Source organism: Python bivittatus, unplaced genomic scaffold (assembly GCF_059951505.1).
Source record: "Python bivittatus isolate LINGU-HERP-01145 unplaced genomic scaffold, Pbiv_v1 ctg000700_np1212, whole genome shotgun sequence".
In the NCBI taxonomy this organism is placed as follows: domain Eukaryota; kingdom Metazoa; phylum Chordata; class Lepidosauria; order Squamata; family Pythonidae; genus Python; species Python bivittatus.
The window spans coordinates 70,040,225-70,054,511 of record NW_028277098.1 but is presented as its reverse complement, the minus strand read 5'-3'; the positions used below and the strand labels follow the sequence as shown (position 1 = coordinate 70,054,511).

At 38.0% G+C, this 14,287-nt stretch overlaps 1 protein-coding gene across 1 annotated transcript in view; it reads right to left on the bottom strand.

Moving 5' to 3' along the window:
• The window catches only part of SYCP1 (synaptonemal complex protein 1), an 88,026-nt gene that overhangs the window by 60,053 nt on the left and 13,686 nt on the right, over positions 1-14,287 (bottom strand). The window contains exons 6-10 of the mRNA XM_088154023.1: positions 8,089-8,156; positions 6,171-6,244; positions 5,245-5,303; positions 3,627-3,696; positions 808-881 (exon numbers count right to left, since the gene is read on the bottom strand). Of these exons, the coding sequence (XP_088010149.1) occupies positions 808-881; positions 3,627-3,696; positions 5,245-5,303; positions 6,171-6,244; positions 8,089-8,156 (345 nt within the window). The remainder of the gene's footprint in view (positions 1-807; positions 882-3,626; positions 3,697-5,244; positions 5,304-6,170; positions 6,245-8,088; positions 8,157-14,287) is intronic.

The following is a 14,287-nucleotide window of genomic DNA, read 5'->3' as shown; positions in this document are numbered from 1 at the left end:
CCTAAAGGATTGTAGAGATTGCTCACCATAGTTTAGTGTTATGTACAAAATCTTGCTACTCCCTTCCTATTCTTGTATCTACTTTCATTCTGAACTAATTATAATTACAGGTAGTCCCTGGGTTAAGAACGCCTGGTTTAAGGATGACCCACAGTTAAGAATGGAGCCTACTGTAGCAAAATTGGAGTTAAATACACAATACTACTTATACAGTATTATACAATAATATTGTTCCAGCTTACATACAAATTCGACTTAAGGACAGACCTTGGGAACAGAACTCATTCTTAAACTGGAGACTACCTGTATTGTGACATCCAACCTGGGAATTTTAAGTGGTTGACTGCCCTTCATTGGATACCTTCCAACAGAGGCTAGAGAATCATCTGTTTGGGATGCTTTAATTTGGATTCCTGAACCAAGCATGGGAGTTGGACTTGATGATCAAAATGGACCCTTGCAAGTCTACAATTCTATAATTTTTAACAAAACATATATTTTAAATTCTGCTAGTCTTCTGTCCAATGTAGGAAGGAGATTTCGATTATTTAACACCAGTTTTCATTCCTCTCAAATTTATTAATAATTTATCTCTTTACTATGTTCTTATCACGACTGATTGTGACTGCCTTCTAGGCCAAAACTTCAAATTTCTGTTAGGGACTTCCATCTACACATTGTTATTTCTATAGGAACCAAATGCCTCTACAAAAGTTTATTCAGTTAGAAAAATAATTTAAAATGTTGATTTATATAATTACTTAGAACTGATATAATTTCCCAAAAATATGTAATCATAAAACAAACCTGCTTTTCCATGGCATTTATCTCTCTCTTGTGTCTTTTTTCAAGCTGTTCTATTTTATCAGCTGCTTCTTTTACTTCAAAAGTAACAATAATGTGCATTATTAACACTTAAATTAGTAATGTAAAACATTTTATCTCTATAGTAAAATCCTTAATTTAAAATGAGAAGATAATTCACATGTTTGTGTATGCTAATCATATCTCATATTGATTTGAGAATCATATCTCATATAGGGTAACCTGCTCCGAAATGTATCACTAGGGTCTTAGAGTGGATAGCATAGCAACACCATTTAAAGATGGCCGCTAATAAAAAGTCATGTCAGGGAACAAGACAGGAGGCTTATACTGATCTAGATAATGATTCAGATACTTATCAAGAGGGCAGGAAACAGGAAGAGTCAACAGGATTCAATGAATCCTGATTGGTAACATTTTACCAGATTTGGTAAAAAAACTAATTAAAGGGAGCCAAATGAAAAAGGGTTGATGGTTAGGTACTCACAAACCTGTGAAGGATATAGGATCCTAGATCCTGGCACACAAACTGTTCAAGTACATGCTGCTTATTTTGATGAAAGGAAAAAATAAAGTAACATGAGGTGTCAGATTTTGTTTCCCACTTCCAAGCAGTAAGCAGACATCATAAGCTTCAAATGAGGTCTTCATTGCACACCTGGAAGTCAACTATATGACAAATCCAGAAAGGGAGACTGAGGCATTACAGCCAGAAAAGCCTGAAAAGGTCAACCAAGGGATTCCACTATGAAGGCTGTCCTACACTGCCAAGAGGGAGAAAGTGGAAGAACCTTGAACATGTAAGAACATCAAAAGGATTTTAGCTACTGAAGGAGCCAAATGGAGAAAAGCTGCAGAAGAGGACACTGAAGCACGAAACCAAACACCAGTATGTGCAAAATGCTCAAGAGGAATCACTGAATTGAAATATTGACCATCAGAAGAGATGCTAGTAGATGCACTCACTAAGCCCAGTCAGAGACTGACAAAGATCCCTTCAAGAAATGAGAGGAATTGTGATATTAGAGGTCTAAATCCAAAGGCTTTAGCTCTTCAGCATCTCATGATCTACTGATCACAAGGGGAGAGCAAAATGTAGATAGAGGGTTAAGGATTTATCTTGTGTCCCTTCTTTGTCTACCTACTCTTTGGGCTTAGTCACACCAACTAATTGCCCCATTGCCAGAATAGACAGGAATCATTTCTAGAATGGACAACATCCTCTATTAACCCCCCCACTCACCATTAAAGCAACCTCAAGATATATTTTTATGTTCCACTTGAAGTATACCTCACCAAGTATGGTGCCCCAAGCATTCCTGTCTCTTTCGACAGCACTCTTCAGTGTGTTGCAGGCTAACCCCAGCAGTTCACTGACTACATGTACAGGAATAATCACCCCTTCAATTGAATCTGCACACACCATACTCTTTAATATCTCTTAAAAGAGATTGTACCATGTTTACAATCACCTGAGGTAGAAGGATTTCAGCCTCAGTTCCCAAGTAGTCCCACTTAAGTTTAAAAAAAAAAAAAGCACAGGGAAAAGTTGGAAGTTCAGGGAAAGAGCAAAAGTAATTACAAGTAATTTCTGCCAGGTTTTTGAACCATCAACCTTCTACTCACAAGGCGAGAGAGAGAGAGAGAGAGAGAGAGAGAATTTATATTATATTTTAAAATATTTGTTAGTCAGCCAGAGTCACATTAGAGAGATATAACTATTGTGCTATTATAATACACATGTTAAAAATAGATCTTAAAGACATTAGAAAGAAGCAGGCAGTAGCAAAAGATTTTTTTAAAAAACAAGAAAGCAAAAGCTGCATCAGCCTGCATGTTTTTGCATTTTGCACCTTTGTATAAATAAATTCAATTTAACTAACTTTTCCTGGAATATAAAGATGGGAGGGAACAGCAGCAGGGAAATTATCCAGTGGAAGGATGTGATAGCCTGCTGTCTAAACTGAATATCCTGCAAGCTATTGCCAAAATGTTTCAGTCTGGGCAGGATTTTCTTAAGAAGCCAGCATGAGTACAGGATAAGACCAGCTTAAACAGTAAGTGTGGATGTGGCCTTTATCTATCAGATTACTAATGTGAGTCACTTCCTTCTGCTTTTCTTTCCAGGCAGACATGCACAGAGTGCAGCTCTTGGATTCTCCTTCTGGTAGGATATAGCTGCTAGACTTTATCTCAATAATATACTTCCTATAAATAAATCTCCTTTTAGTTAGTTAAAAAAACCTGCTTTACTAATCCTTGCCCAGGTTAGATTCCAATCTAACAGATGCTTTCTAATTCTCTGCCTGATAAGATATATCTAAGAGCTAGGCTTCTCCTATCTACCCTACCCTACCTCCATGTATTCTTTGTAATACATCCTTCTGTTAAAGTTACAAACAGCTGCCTCACTAGTCCTTACTCGGATTAGATTCTTTTCTTAAAGAACACAATCCAACAGATACCTCTGATAGATACAAGATATAAGTTTTGCTACATGTTCTCCATTTTGAATGTCAATTAATGTCTCAACCAAATATGTCCATTAGATGCTTCATATGTGCTTATATTTAAAGAGAACATAGCAAAACAGGGGACAATAATTTCAAATCCTCAACCAAAATTATACTTTTGTAACTCTCTTTTAATTGGTCAAGATGACTTACACGGCAGTTGTAAAGGATCAAATAAGAAAACAAGAAGTAATATTATATAATTCTCCAAATCTTACTGGTCATTCTTAACATAGTTTAGTGGTTGTTTATTATGCATTACACATATGCCAGATATAATATTCTTACATTTATAATACTTTTCCAGTCTGGAGTTCTCTGCTTGTACACGAAGTTCTTCAAAGGCCTTTATCATTCTCTAAAAATGTAAATAAAACTGGGTAAAAACAAACATTCCAGAATATTTATAAAATATTCAGTGTTAACATTAATATTTAGTGCCCCATGATATAAATGTTATGTTCAGTCATTGCTGTTTTATTTATTTGTTTGTTTGTTTATTAAATTTATCCCCGCCCATCTCCCCCTAATGGAGGACTCTGGGCAGTTCACAACTCATTAAAACAATAAATGAAAATACAATTACATAAAACCTAAAAACTATACAAAACAATTACTAAAAAAGAAAGAGTCCAGGAGGCCAATGGTTCAGAGCAGCAAACGCCAGGCCTCTAAGGGGCTAGCCAACCCCATACCTGATGTCTTCCCTCCCCACCCAAGGCCAGATGGCAGAGCCAGGTCTTCAAATCCCTCTGGAAGGGTTTGCCTGCTATTTGCCTGCAATGGTTTCACCGTCTTAAGGAATGGCCACTGTTCATCTTCCTCTTCATTTTTTAAATTATTACTTTTTTTTTAGATTTCATCTGTTTAAGGAAAAGATTCTAGAGGTGATATATAGGGGTTAGGGTAAAAGTCAGTCAGGAAGAGAATCTCAGGTGCAACAGAATTATTTTCGTCTTCACTGAGGATTCTCATAGCTAGATAGCTTTTGACCCTGGATACCTTATAAAATAGCTGTTTTTAATTTTTAACCCTATAACTAACATTTCTCTTCTCTTTCTTCTTACAACTTCATGCTTTACAATTGATGTTATATTCATGATGTCTTAGAACATAGTGAAAAAGACTTTTTGCCAACCCTGCTTATAAAACAAAGTATTTTGAATGCGTGCATTTTAAACTCATACCATAGAATCTTTGTGAGTTAATTAATATAACAGCAGGAACCATCGCTTAAGCTTCCTGTAGCTTAAAGCCATTATTTCATGTCCTGCACTCTAGGTTACTAAAGACAGTTCTTTCTTTCTGCTGCTGTGATGGTAAATATATTTACACGGGAATAAACACCTGTGCCATTTACTGAGAATTGGTGTGGTATGGTTATTACGATTGATTGATTGATAGATAGATAGATAGATAGATAGATAGATAGATAGATAGATAGATAGATAGATAGTCTATGACTGAGAATTATATGTTCAGCCAAAGTAAGTCCATGGGTGACTTTGGACCAAGAGGTTAGGTGGGATATAAAGCAAATAAATAAATAAAATCTTTCTATAACATAATATTAATAACATAAAACATAGTAACACGGTAATATTAATAATATAAAACATAATAGCATAATAATAATAACATAAAAATAATGAAATGAGCATTACTAGTCAACTATATTTTCACCCAGATTCTCCTAACTATAAAATGCTTTTAAAATAAGGAAAAAAGGCCACATCAAGTTAGGTATTGATGCATCACCCCAATCACTTTCAGCTTTTTGGGGTAATATTCCATCCATCCCTAGCTAAAGGACCATCTACTGGCCTCAGAGTCCAGCTACAGATATTTAGAGTCTATAAGTCTAAATACTTAATTATTTTAAAATATTTTCTCTTCACTGTATTACCTCAACGTTATTGTTAAGATCCACATACATTTGTCTGGTTTCTTCTCGTTCACATTCATCTTTAACAAAATTAATAGTATGGTAGGGGAAAAAATGTTACAGTGTCAAATAAAATATATCAATAATAATAACAATACATGATTCAAATTATTCTCAAATTAGGATTAAATGTTGGTGGGTGCTCAAGACAGAATATTTTAAAATTCATCACAATAAATAAAGCTTTTCTGAATGTCCTATCAATTTATTTATACATTTTATAGAAAAACAACGCTTTCCTACCTATGTTCTTGACACTTTTGAACTTTGGTGTTGGAGAAGACGCCTGAGAATACCATGGATAGCCAAGAAAACAACAAATGGATCATCAAACAAATCAACCCAGAGTTCTCACCTGAGGCACAAATGACCCAGCTCCAATTATACTTAGGACACATTATGTGAAGACTTACTATCTTGAGAAGTCTATAATGCTGGGAAACGTGGAAGGAAAGACAAGAAGAAGACAACTAGCAGCAATGTGGATACACTCCATTATAGTAGCAATGAGTGTACCATTGGAAGACCAGAAGGATGAGACTAGGGACAGATCCCCCTGGAGAAAATCTATTGATGTGGTAACTAACAGTCAACACTGACTTAATGGCACATCATCCACCCACCCAACCTATGTTGAACCAAGTAAACAATTCTAATTTAAAACACCTTTTCTTTTTAATCTTAAAACTATATAGGCATTGGGGACTGGGGAACTGAGCAGCCAAGTAGCAGTTCTGACTGTAAGGATGACATCATAGAATATGTTAAAAAACATTCTGTGAAGAACCACCTCACAAGTTTTTGTTCACATGCAAAGGAGTAAAATAGCAGTAATTTTTGTTATTATTTACAGTATTAAAAAAGGAAATGCTGATAAGGATATTTACATTTGTTGGATTTCTCCACTGATTGCATACATTTTTCTTTGAGCAAATTGCACAAATGTCTTGTAGCATTGTTTCTGAAGAGAGAAAATAATTTATCATTATACTGCTAGTTCCTTGCTTTACAGAGAAATTTCTTTACAGAGGAATTTAAAACTTTTGGTAGTAGTTACCCCAGCTGATTTCAATGAAAGTAAAAGACCTATTGCCTTAAATAAGGGGAAGGAAAGTTCTGCGCTGCTGGGCACAAAAGTTTTAGAGCTTGTTTGGTTGTTCTAACAAAATACTTGTTATGGAGGAAAGCTTGTTTATTCATAATATAACTGTCATACAACCTTTTTCCATGGCTGAAAGGAAATGCACATGCTCTCCACCCATCCTTGATCCAGCAGAAAATTCTACAGATATTAAACTTGCTGTTCTCATTACCAAATTGTATCTAACTCTCTATTGCCTCTTTTCCCAATCACTACAAGTTTTCTCACTTCTGTCCAAGTGAAAGACGATAAAGTGTAATAAAGGGTGATAAAGTGTAACTTCCAGCTATCCCTGGTAATATCAGAATAAAGAAGAAAATGCTACTTTAACACCAGAATAGTTAAGGTCAGCTTAAGGTTACCTCACTCATGGGCCATGTTGAGATGTAGACAAAATTATTGGGACACATCAAAAAGAATATATTGCCAGTGCATGCTTGTGCCATGGCTTGATGAAAGTAGAGAAAGCCCTTAATTGGCTTGCTTAGCAATAAAAAACCTATTTATAAAAAATGGAAGTGGTGAGGTTGTTCCATACCATTTCCTCCTAGGGCATTGTAGTATATCATCTAGATATAAATAAATGTAGATGATATAGATATACTTACCCACACACATACACACGCACACACCTATATACATACATACACATGAATACCAGTTTGCTTAAACATAGTCTAAAGTAATATGTCCCTCAGATTCCAATAAAATAGATTGCACACCACAGTACAGAAAACACTGTGGCATGGAATGAGAGCATCTCAGTCAAGAAGTATTTCTAGCCCTATCTGATCCTACGATGCTTGATGTTTTGGGGAAATGAAGCCCATTCCACATGCAAGAGTTACACTAATCTGAAATTGGAGGGGCTGTTTTTCTGTTGCAGTCACCAGCTTTCTTTTTCTTGCAGAGAAAGTAAACATACTGGGGACACAAGGAGGACAAAGGGCAGGGTGATGACTAAAGTACTGTAAAATAAAATAAAGTAAAATAAAATAAAAGTGTACATTTACAAAAAAAATACATCTGTAAAATTATCATTAAAAATTAGATGAATCATGCATAACAAATTAAAGTCTAAGACAATTAAATTGTTAATTGATTAAAATTAAATTAAAACTCTTATTAAGAAAATAAACAATAGCCCACTAAATACAAAATTTCAGTTCTGGCAAAAGAAAAAAAAATTAAAAATAATAGTAACATTTGAGTAAAGATAGCCTCTGAGATTCATTGGTGATTCAGTGGTGATTAGAGAAGTACATCCTCCTGGGTGGGTGCAGATGTTGGCCAAGTAGAAGATTCATCACACCTAAATAGTCTAAATTGGCAAGATAGTATGTCAATAATTGCTACAAGTAAAGAGTCTCTTGGGTTGACTTCTGGTGCCACCTGGACACATCCATGAGTTTTCTTGGTAACAATTCAGCAATGGTTTGCCATTGCCTTTTCTCAGCAATTTTTCTGATTACTTAAACTACACTATAGCCCTGTGATTTCCTGAACATTTCCCATCCAAGTACTAACTATATTACTTAGCTTTTTTTAAAAATCAGCAAAGGTCAGTAAGGTATTGCCACTTGCTATAATCAATAATTGCTTTAAGTTCCAAAAATTATTTTACTAATAATTTATTTTAGTCATATTTTACTAATATTACTTACTCTTTTAGAAGATCATTGTTTTCATGCATTTCATCTTCAAGTTTTAGGCTTAATTTTTCATTTTCAAACTAAAATTATAAAGATGCAAAGGATATGTTTTAATCTGAGTGAACTGTGACTCCCAAATATAAAAATATGGGCTTTTCTTCATGGTTGTGTTAATGTACATTCCTTCAGTCCTTGAGTTGGCAGAAAAGTATGCTAGTATAATTTCGGCTGCTCTGAGGACAATCTTTATTTCTCCTCCCAACACAACATCCAAAGCTACCACCAATTACTCTCCTTACTATGTGGTGAGACAAACTTTGTTAAATGTGTGTAGAGCAAAGACTTTAGCTTCCTTGCAAGTTGCCTGACCGACAGATTGCTGATTTGGAGTTGTTCCATGCCAGTAAGTAACCTATCATTTGGGTTACTTCTGAATACAGCTCTACTGCAGTGTGTCTAGCCACAGGCACCATGAAGGGGTTCCCAGAAGTAATGGGGCATTCCCTTCTGCCTCAGCCTTGCCTCTCAGCTGTGCCTGTGACTTGTCAATCAGGCTAGAAATGGAAACTGACAGACTCTTAACACTTTCACTCCAGTTTCCAAATATCCCAATTCCATAAGTGCTGCAAGTGAAGGAGAATGGTGGCAGTGAGTGGTTATGGCTGTCAGCACTGGAACTATTCCTTTAAGTACACAAATTACTTTGGACTATACAAAACGGTACTCCTCCTCTCCAATCAGTAGAAAACATGACTATGTAAAGCCCCATTGGCAGAAGCAGAGGAAAACCTGTTAAGGCATTCTTTTGGGACAGAACCAGCAATACATAGCTGGCAGAACCCAGCTCTCTTTCCAGTATAAATCAATCTTCTCTGCACAGAGTGCTAATCCTGTTTTTAAACACAACTCTACTGTTCTTTCAAAATACCATTAAAGAGGTCTTTAAAAACAGGTCTAATAGTCTTTTAGAAAAATGCTAGTGCCATGTATATATGAAACTCAAATAATTACAAAGTACCAGCCAAGTATCATGTGGGCAGAGGTCTCTGTGGAATTCAGATGCCATCTCTCTCTTGCAGACCAAGCCAAAACAACCATAGGACGATGCTGAGCAACCAGAGGAGAGAGGTGTTTTTCATAGAATCATAGGGTTGGAAGGGACCTTGGAGGTCTTCTAGTCCAACCCTCTGCCCAAGGCAGGAGTCCTCATACCATCTTGAAAAAATGGTTGTCCAATCGTTTCTTGAAAACCTCCAGCAATGGAGCACCCACAACTCTGGGAGGCAAGCTGTTCCACTGCTTAATAGTTCTCACTGTCAGGAAATTCTTCCTTATTTCCAGGTTGGGTCTCCCTCTGTCAAGCTTCCACCCACTGCTTCTTATCCTACCCTCAGGTGCTATGGAGAATAAATCGATGCCCTCTTCCCTGTGGCAGCCTTTCAGGTATTGGAAGGCTGCTATCATGTCTCCCCTCAGTCTTCTCTTCATTAAGCTAAACATACCTAGTTTCTTCAGCTATTCTTCATAGGATTTAACCTCCAGTCCCCTTATCATCTTTGTTACTCTTCTCTGCACTCTTTCTAGGGCCTCAGCATCTTTTTTGTATGATGGAGACCAGAACTGGATGCAGTATTCCAAATGTGGCCTCACCAGTGCAGTGTAGAGCACTACTGTCACTTCTCTTGATCTTGATATTACCCCTCTGTTGATGCAGCCCAGGACTGCATTGTTTTTTTTTGGCATCTGCAGCACACTGCTGACTCATACTTATGTGGTGGTCCACCAGGACACCTAGATCCCTCTCATAGGCACTACTGTTGAGCCAGGTACTGCCTATCCTGTATCTGTGCATCTGGTTTGTCCTGGTTAAGTGCAGGACCTTACTTTTCTCTCCACTGAACTGCATCTTGTTGGATAGGGCCCAATGCTCAAGTCTGTCAAGATCCTTCTGAATCTTGAATCTATCTTCCAGTGTTAGCAATTCCCCCCAGCATTCTGTCATCTGCAAATTTGATGAGCACCCCTTCAATCCCCTCATCTAGGTCATTTATGAAGATGTTGAAGAGCACACAGAACCTTGAGGTACCCCACTGCACACTTTCCTCCACCTAGATGTAGTTCCATTAAGGACCACATGCTGAGTGCAGTTGGTCAGCCAACTGCAAATCCATCTGGTACTGGTACTGTCTATCCCACATTGTTCTATCTTGCCAAGAAGTAGGCTGTAGTCTACTTTATCAAATGCCTTACTAAAATCTAAGTATACTACATCCACAGCATTTCCTTGGTCCACTAATTTAGTCACTTTACCAAAGAAGGCGATAAGATTTGTTTGGCATGACCTGTTCTTAACAAATACATGCTTGCTTCTAGTAACCACCTTGTACATTTCTAGTGCTCACAAACCTGCTGCTTGATTACCTTTTCTAGGATTTTCCCAGTTATTGATGTCAAGCTGATTGGTCTGTAGTTTCCTGGATCCACTTTTTCCCCCTTTTAAAGATTGGAGCCACATCAGCTTTTTTCCAGTCCTCTGGCAGTTCCCCTGTGCTCCAGGAGCTCTCAAAAATTTCATTCAGTGGTTCTGAGATCACATCTGCCAGCTCCTTCACTACCCTGGGGTATGTAAACCATCCGGTCCAGGAGACCTGAACTCGTTCAGAGCAGCTAGGTGTTCTCTAACCAATTCCTTACCTATTTTGACCTGCATTCTTCTTCTGTCTCTCAGTGCTGCTTTTGGCAGATTTGACTATTTTTTCCTTTTGTGTAAAGACAGATGCAAAAAAGGAATTAAGCAGCTCCACCTTCTCCTTGATGCCTATCACCTTCTTGCCATCTCCCACTGTGGAGCCACCATTTTCTTGACTTTCCTTTTGCTCCTCACATATTGAAACTTTTGTTGTTGTTTTTGGCATTTGTTGCAAGTCTTAGCTCATTCTGAACCTTAGCCTTCCTGACTCTGTCCTTGCAGATTTGGGCTATTTGCTGTATTCTGCTCTAGTTACAAACCCCTCTTTCCATTTTTTATACTTGTCCTTTTTGTCCCTCAGCTTGTTAGAGAGCTGTTTATGCAACCACACTGGTCTTGTCAGGCGTCTCTTGTTTTTCTTTCTCTGTGGTATTGTTTTTGTTTGGGCCTTTATTATCTCGTTTTTCAGAGTTTCCCAAGCATCCTGAATCATTTTTCCCTCTAGGATTTCCATCCATGGGATCCTTCCTATTCTTTCATAGTTTGTTGAAGTCAGCTCTCTTAAAATCTAGAACACTATGGTGAATCCTAGTATGACATGGTCATTCTCTCTTAAAGTTCCTACAACTTCCACTCCCTCAACCACTTCATCCCTTTTAGTAAGTATCAAGTCCAGTATAGCTGACTCTCTAGTTCCCTCCTCCACCTTTTGGATGATAAAGTTGCCAGCCCAGGCACGTCAGGAACCTGTTCAATCTCCCACTTGCTGCAGAGTTTGCTTCCCAGTTGATGTCAGGGCAGTAAACTTCCCCGTTACTTCAGTGGTGTGTTTCCTGGACACCTCAGCTAAATGATTTACAAAAAATTCATCTATTTCCTCTGCTCAGTTGGACGGCCTGTAGTACACACCTATAGCAATATCATTTCTTTCCCTCTAATATTCACCCAAATACTTTCAAGGCTTTCATCCTTGGTATCATATATTTCTGTACAGGTGTAGTAATTCTTTACATACAGTGCAACTCCTCTTCTTTTGTTGAGTCTGTTTCTTTTGAACAAATTATATCCTTCTAGTAGTATATTCCAATCATGGGTTCCATCCCACCAAGTTTCGGTAATACCAACAATATCATACCTGCCCTCACGTACTAGGACTTCAGGTTCTCCCTGTTTGTTCCTATACTTTGAACATTAGTGTACAGGCACCTGAGCCCTTTATGGCTGACCTTGTGTTTGCTTGCTACATCTCCTGTTTTATACCTGAGTGCCCCTTCCTTCTCACCATTTCCTTTTTTGTTGTCAAATTCATTGTCATGGGGCTTATGCTTTGGGTTTGGTCCTAGAAATTGGCATCCTTCCCTCTCCAGATTTAAAGTCCTTCGGATGACACAAGCAAGATATCTTCCAAACATGTTCTTCCCAGTCCTTGTGAGGTGGAGCCTGTCTCTTGCCAGAAGCCCATCTTGTAGGTAGTATAGACCATGGTCCAAGAATCCAAAGTTTTCTTGATGGCACCATCCCTTGAGCTAGCAGTTTACCTCTGATATCCTCCATTTCCTCAGTGGATGTTGACCATCCATTGGAAGTATGGATGAAAAAATACCTGTGCTCCTAACTCTTTTGCCTTTCAGTCTAGCTCCTCATAGTCCCTTGATATTTTTTTCAGGCTCTTTTTTGTTGTATCATTTATCCCTACGCGAAAGAGGAGAAAGGGATAATAATCAGTGGGCTTGATTAGTTAGTTAAGCCCTTCTGCCATGTCTTTGATCTTTGCACTTGGGAGACAACACACTTCCCTTGATAGCTTGTCTGGTATGCAGATTGCTGATTCTGTTCCTCTGAGAAGTGAGTCACCAATCACTACCACACGTCTTTTCCTCTTCAGGACACCCAGCGGACTCCTTTTCTCAGACTGTCACTTCTGAGCTACCTTTCTTCCTGTTACTGAAACACTTGATGAAGACCCTTCTCCAGATGACTGCATGTCTTCTTCCAGGAGGTGGGTATGAAATTGATTGTTAAGTTCCAGTGGAAGGGATAGTCTTCTCATTTTTTTGGTCCTCCGAGTGACATGCTGCCATCCCTCCTCCTCTAGGGCTCCATTTTTCCTGGTAGTTGTTTCTTCCTTGCTGTGTTCAGTTTGTAAACAGACTTCTGTCTTTTCCAGGAAATTCTCATTTTCCCAGATGGGTCTCAGAGTGTCTAGACATGCCTATAGACCCTCCACTTTCTCCTCCAGCAATCTGATCAGTTTGAACTTGGTGCAGGTGTAATTGGAGTCCTCCTTGGGCAGGAATACAAACATAGCACACACCTTGCAGGTCACCACAGTGCTAGCTTCTTTCTCCATTACTTCATTACCCTTGAGGGTTGTGCAGATCCAAGTAGATTTTCCAAACAGATTTTCCCTTGTAGATTTCTTGATTTAGATTCTTAGTTGTAAGATTGGCGGGCCTTGATCCAATGAGCTGAAGTCCCACTTCTCTGTTTCTTGTAGTGAGCTACTCTTCGCTCACCCAGAATCTGTCAGTGGTATGCAAACACTCCCAGTGAGGCAGTTCCCAGGCCGCTAGCTTGATCTGATGAGGCAAAGCCCACTTCTCTGTTGCTCGCAGTCGGCTCCTCTTCACTCTCCCAGAATCTTCCAGTGGTATGCAAACGCTCCCAGTGAGGCAACTTTGAAGCAACTGAAAATGGCCAGTAGGAGCTAGGCAAATTCCAGCACCTGACCAATCAAAACTTGAATGTTCCCTTGGGCTTGGGGGTCCCAAGGAAGTATGGAGTTCTTTAAATGGTTATATTGTATATAGTTAGAGTGCACTCTCTGGCTTTTTATTATTGTATTTTTAAGTGTAGTTTTTAATTTTTAATTGTTTTTAATGGTAGAAGACTATGATTTTATTTGTGTGTTAAATATATATGCCACCCAGAATCACATGCAAGTGAGATGCACAGCCATATAAATTTAATAAATAAAATAAATCATTGTCAACATCATCAGTGAGGTGATGTCATAGAATATTCATATGGCAAAACATGTGCACAAGAAAGCACTAATTTAAAACAGAAATAGTTACAGAAAAATGTAAGCCACCTCACAGTGGGCTCAGTGGGATTGAGATGAAGACTGTGTCATGAGGACATATACTCTAAAAATGGTTAGCATGGAGCCTTTCTGCCACAGTTAATAGGTTGTAAAGATGAGCTCCATGTCAGTTTCTCAACATGCACTTAATTAAACTGAGATACTAGATCATTATACCTTCAAATTAGATCTGAAGCTGTAGCAGTTAGAAACAAACTATTCAGGAATGGAAGCTAGAATTCTCATAACATTTGAATATGCAAGTGAGAAGTAATACATAAATGCGAATAGATACCCATTCCATTATTTATTTTTAGGGCAATCACTGCCTGAAAAATATTGTCTTATGATTCACTTCTACAAGTTATTTTGATTCATAATTTAATTCTATTTTAGCAAACATTCTGGGTGAGTATAAGAAAAGAATATTCATGCTT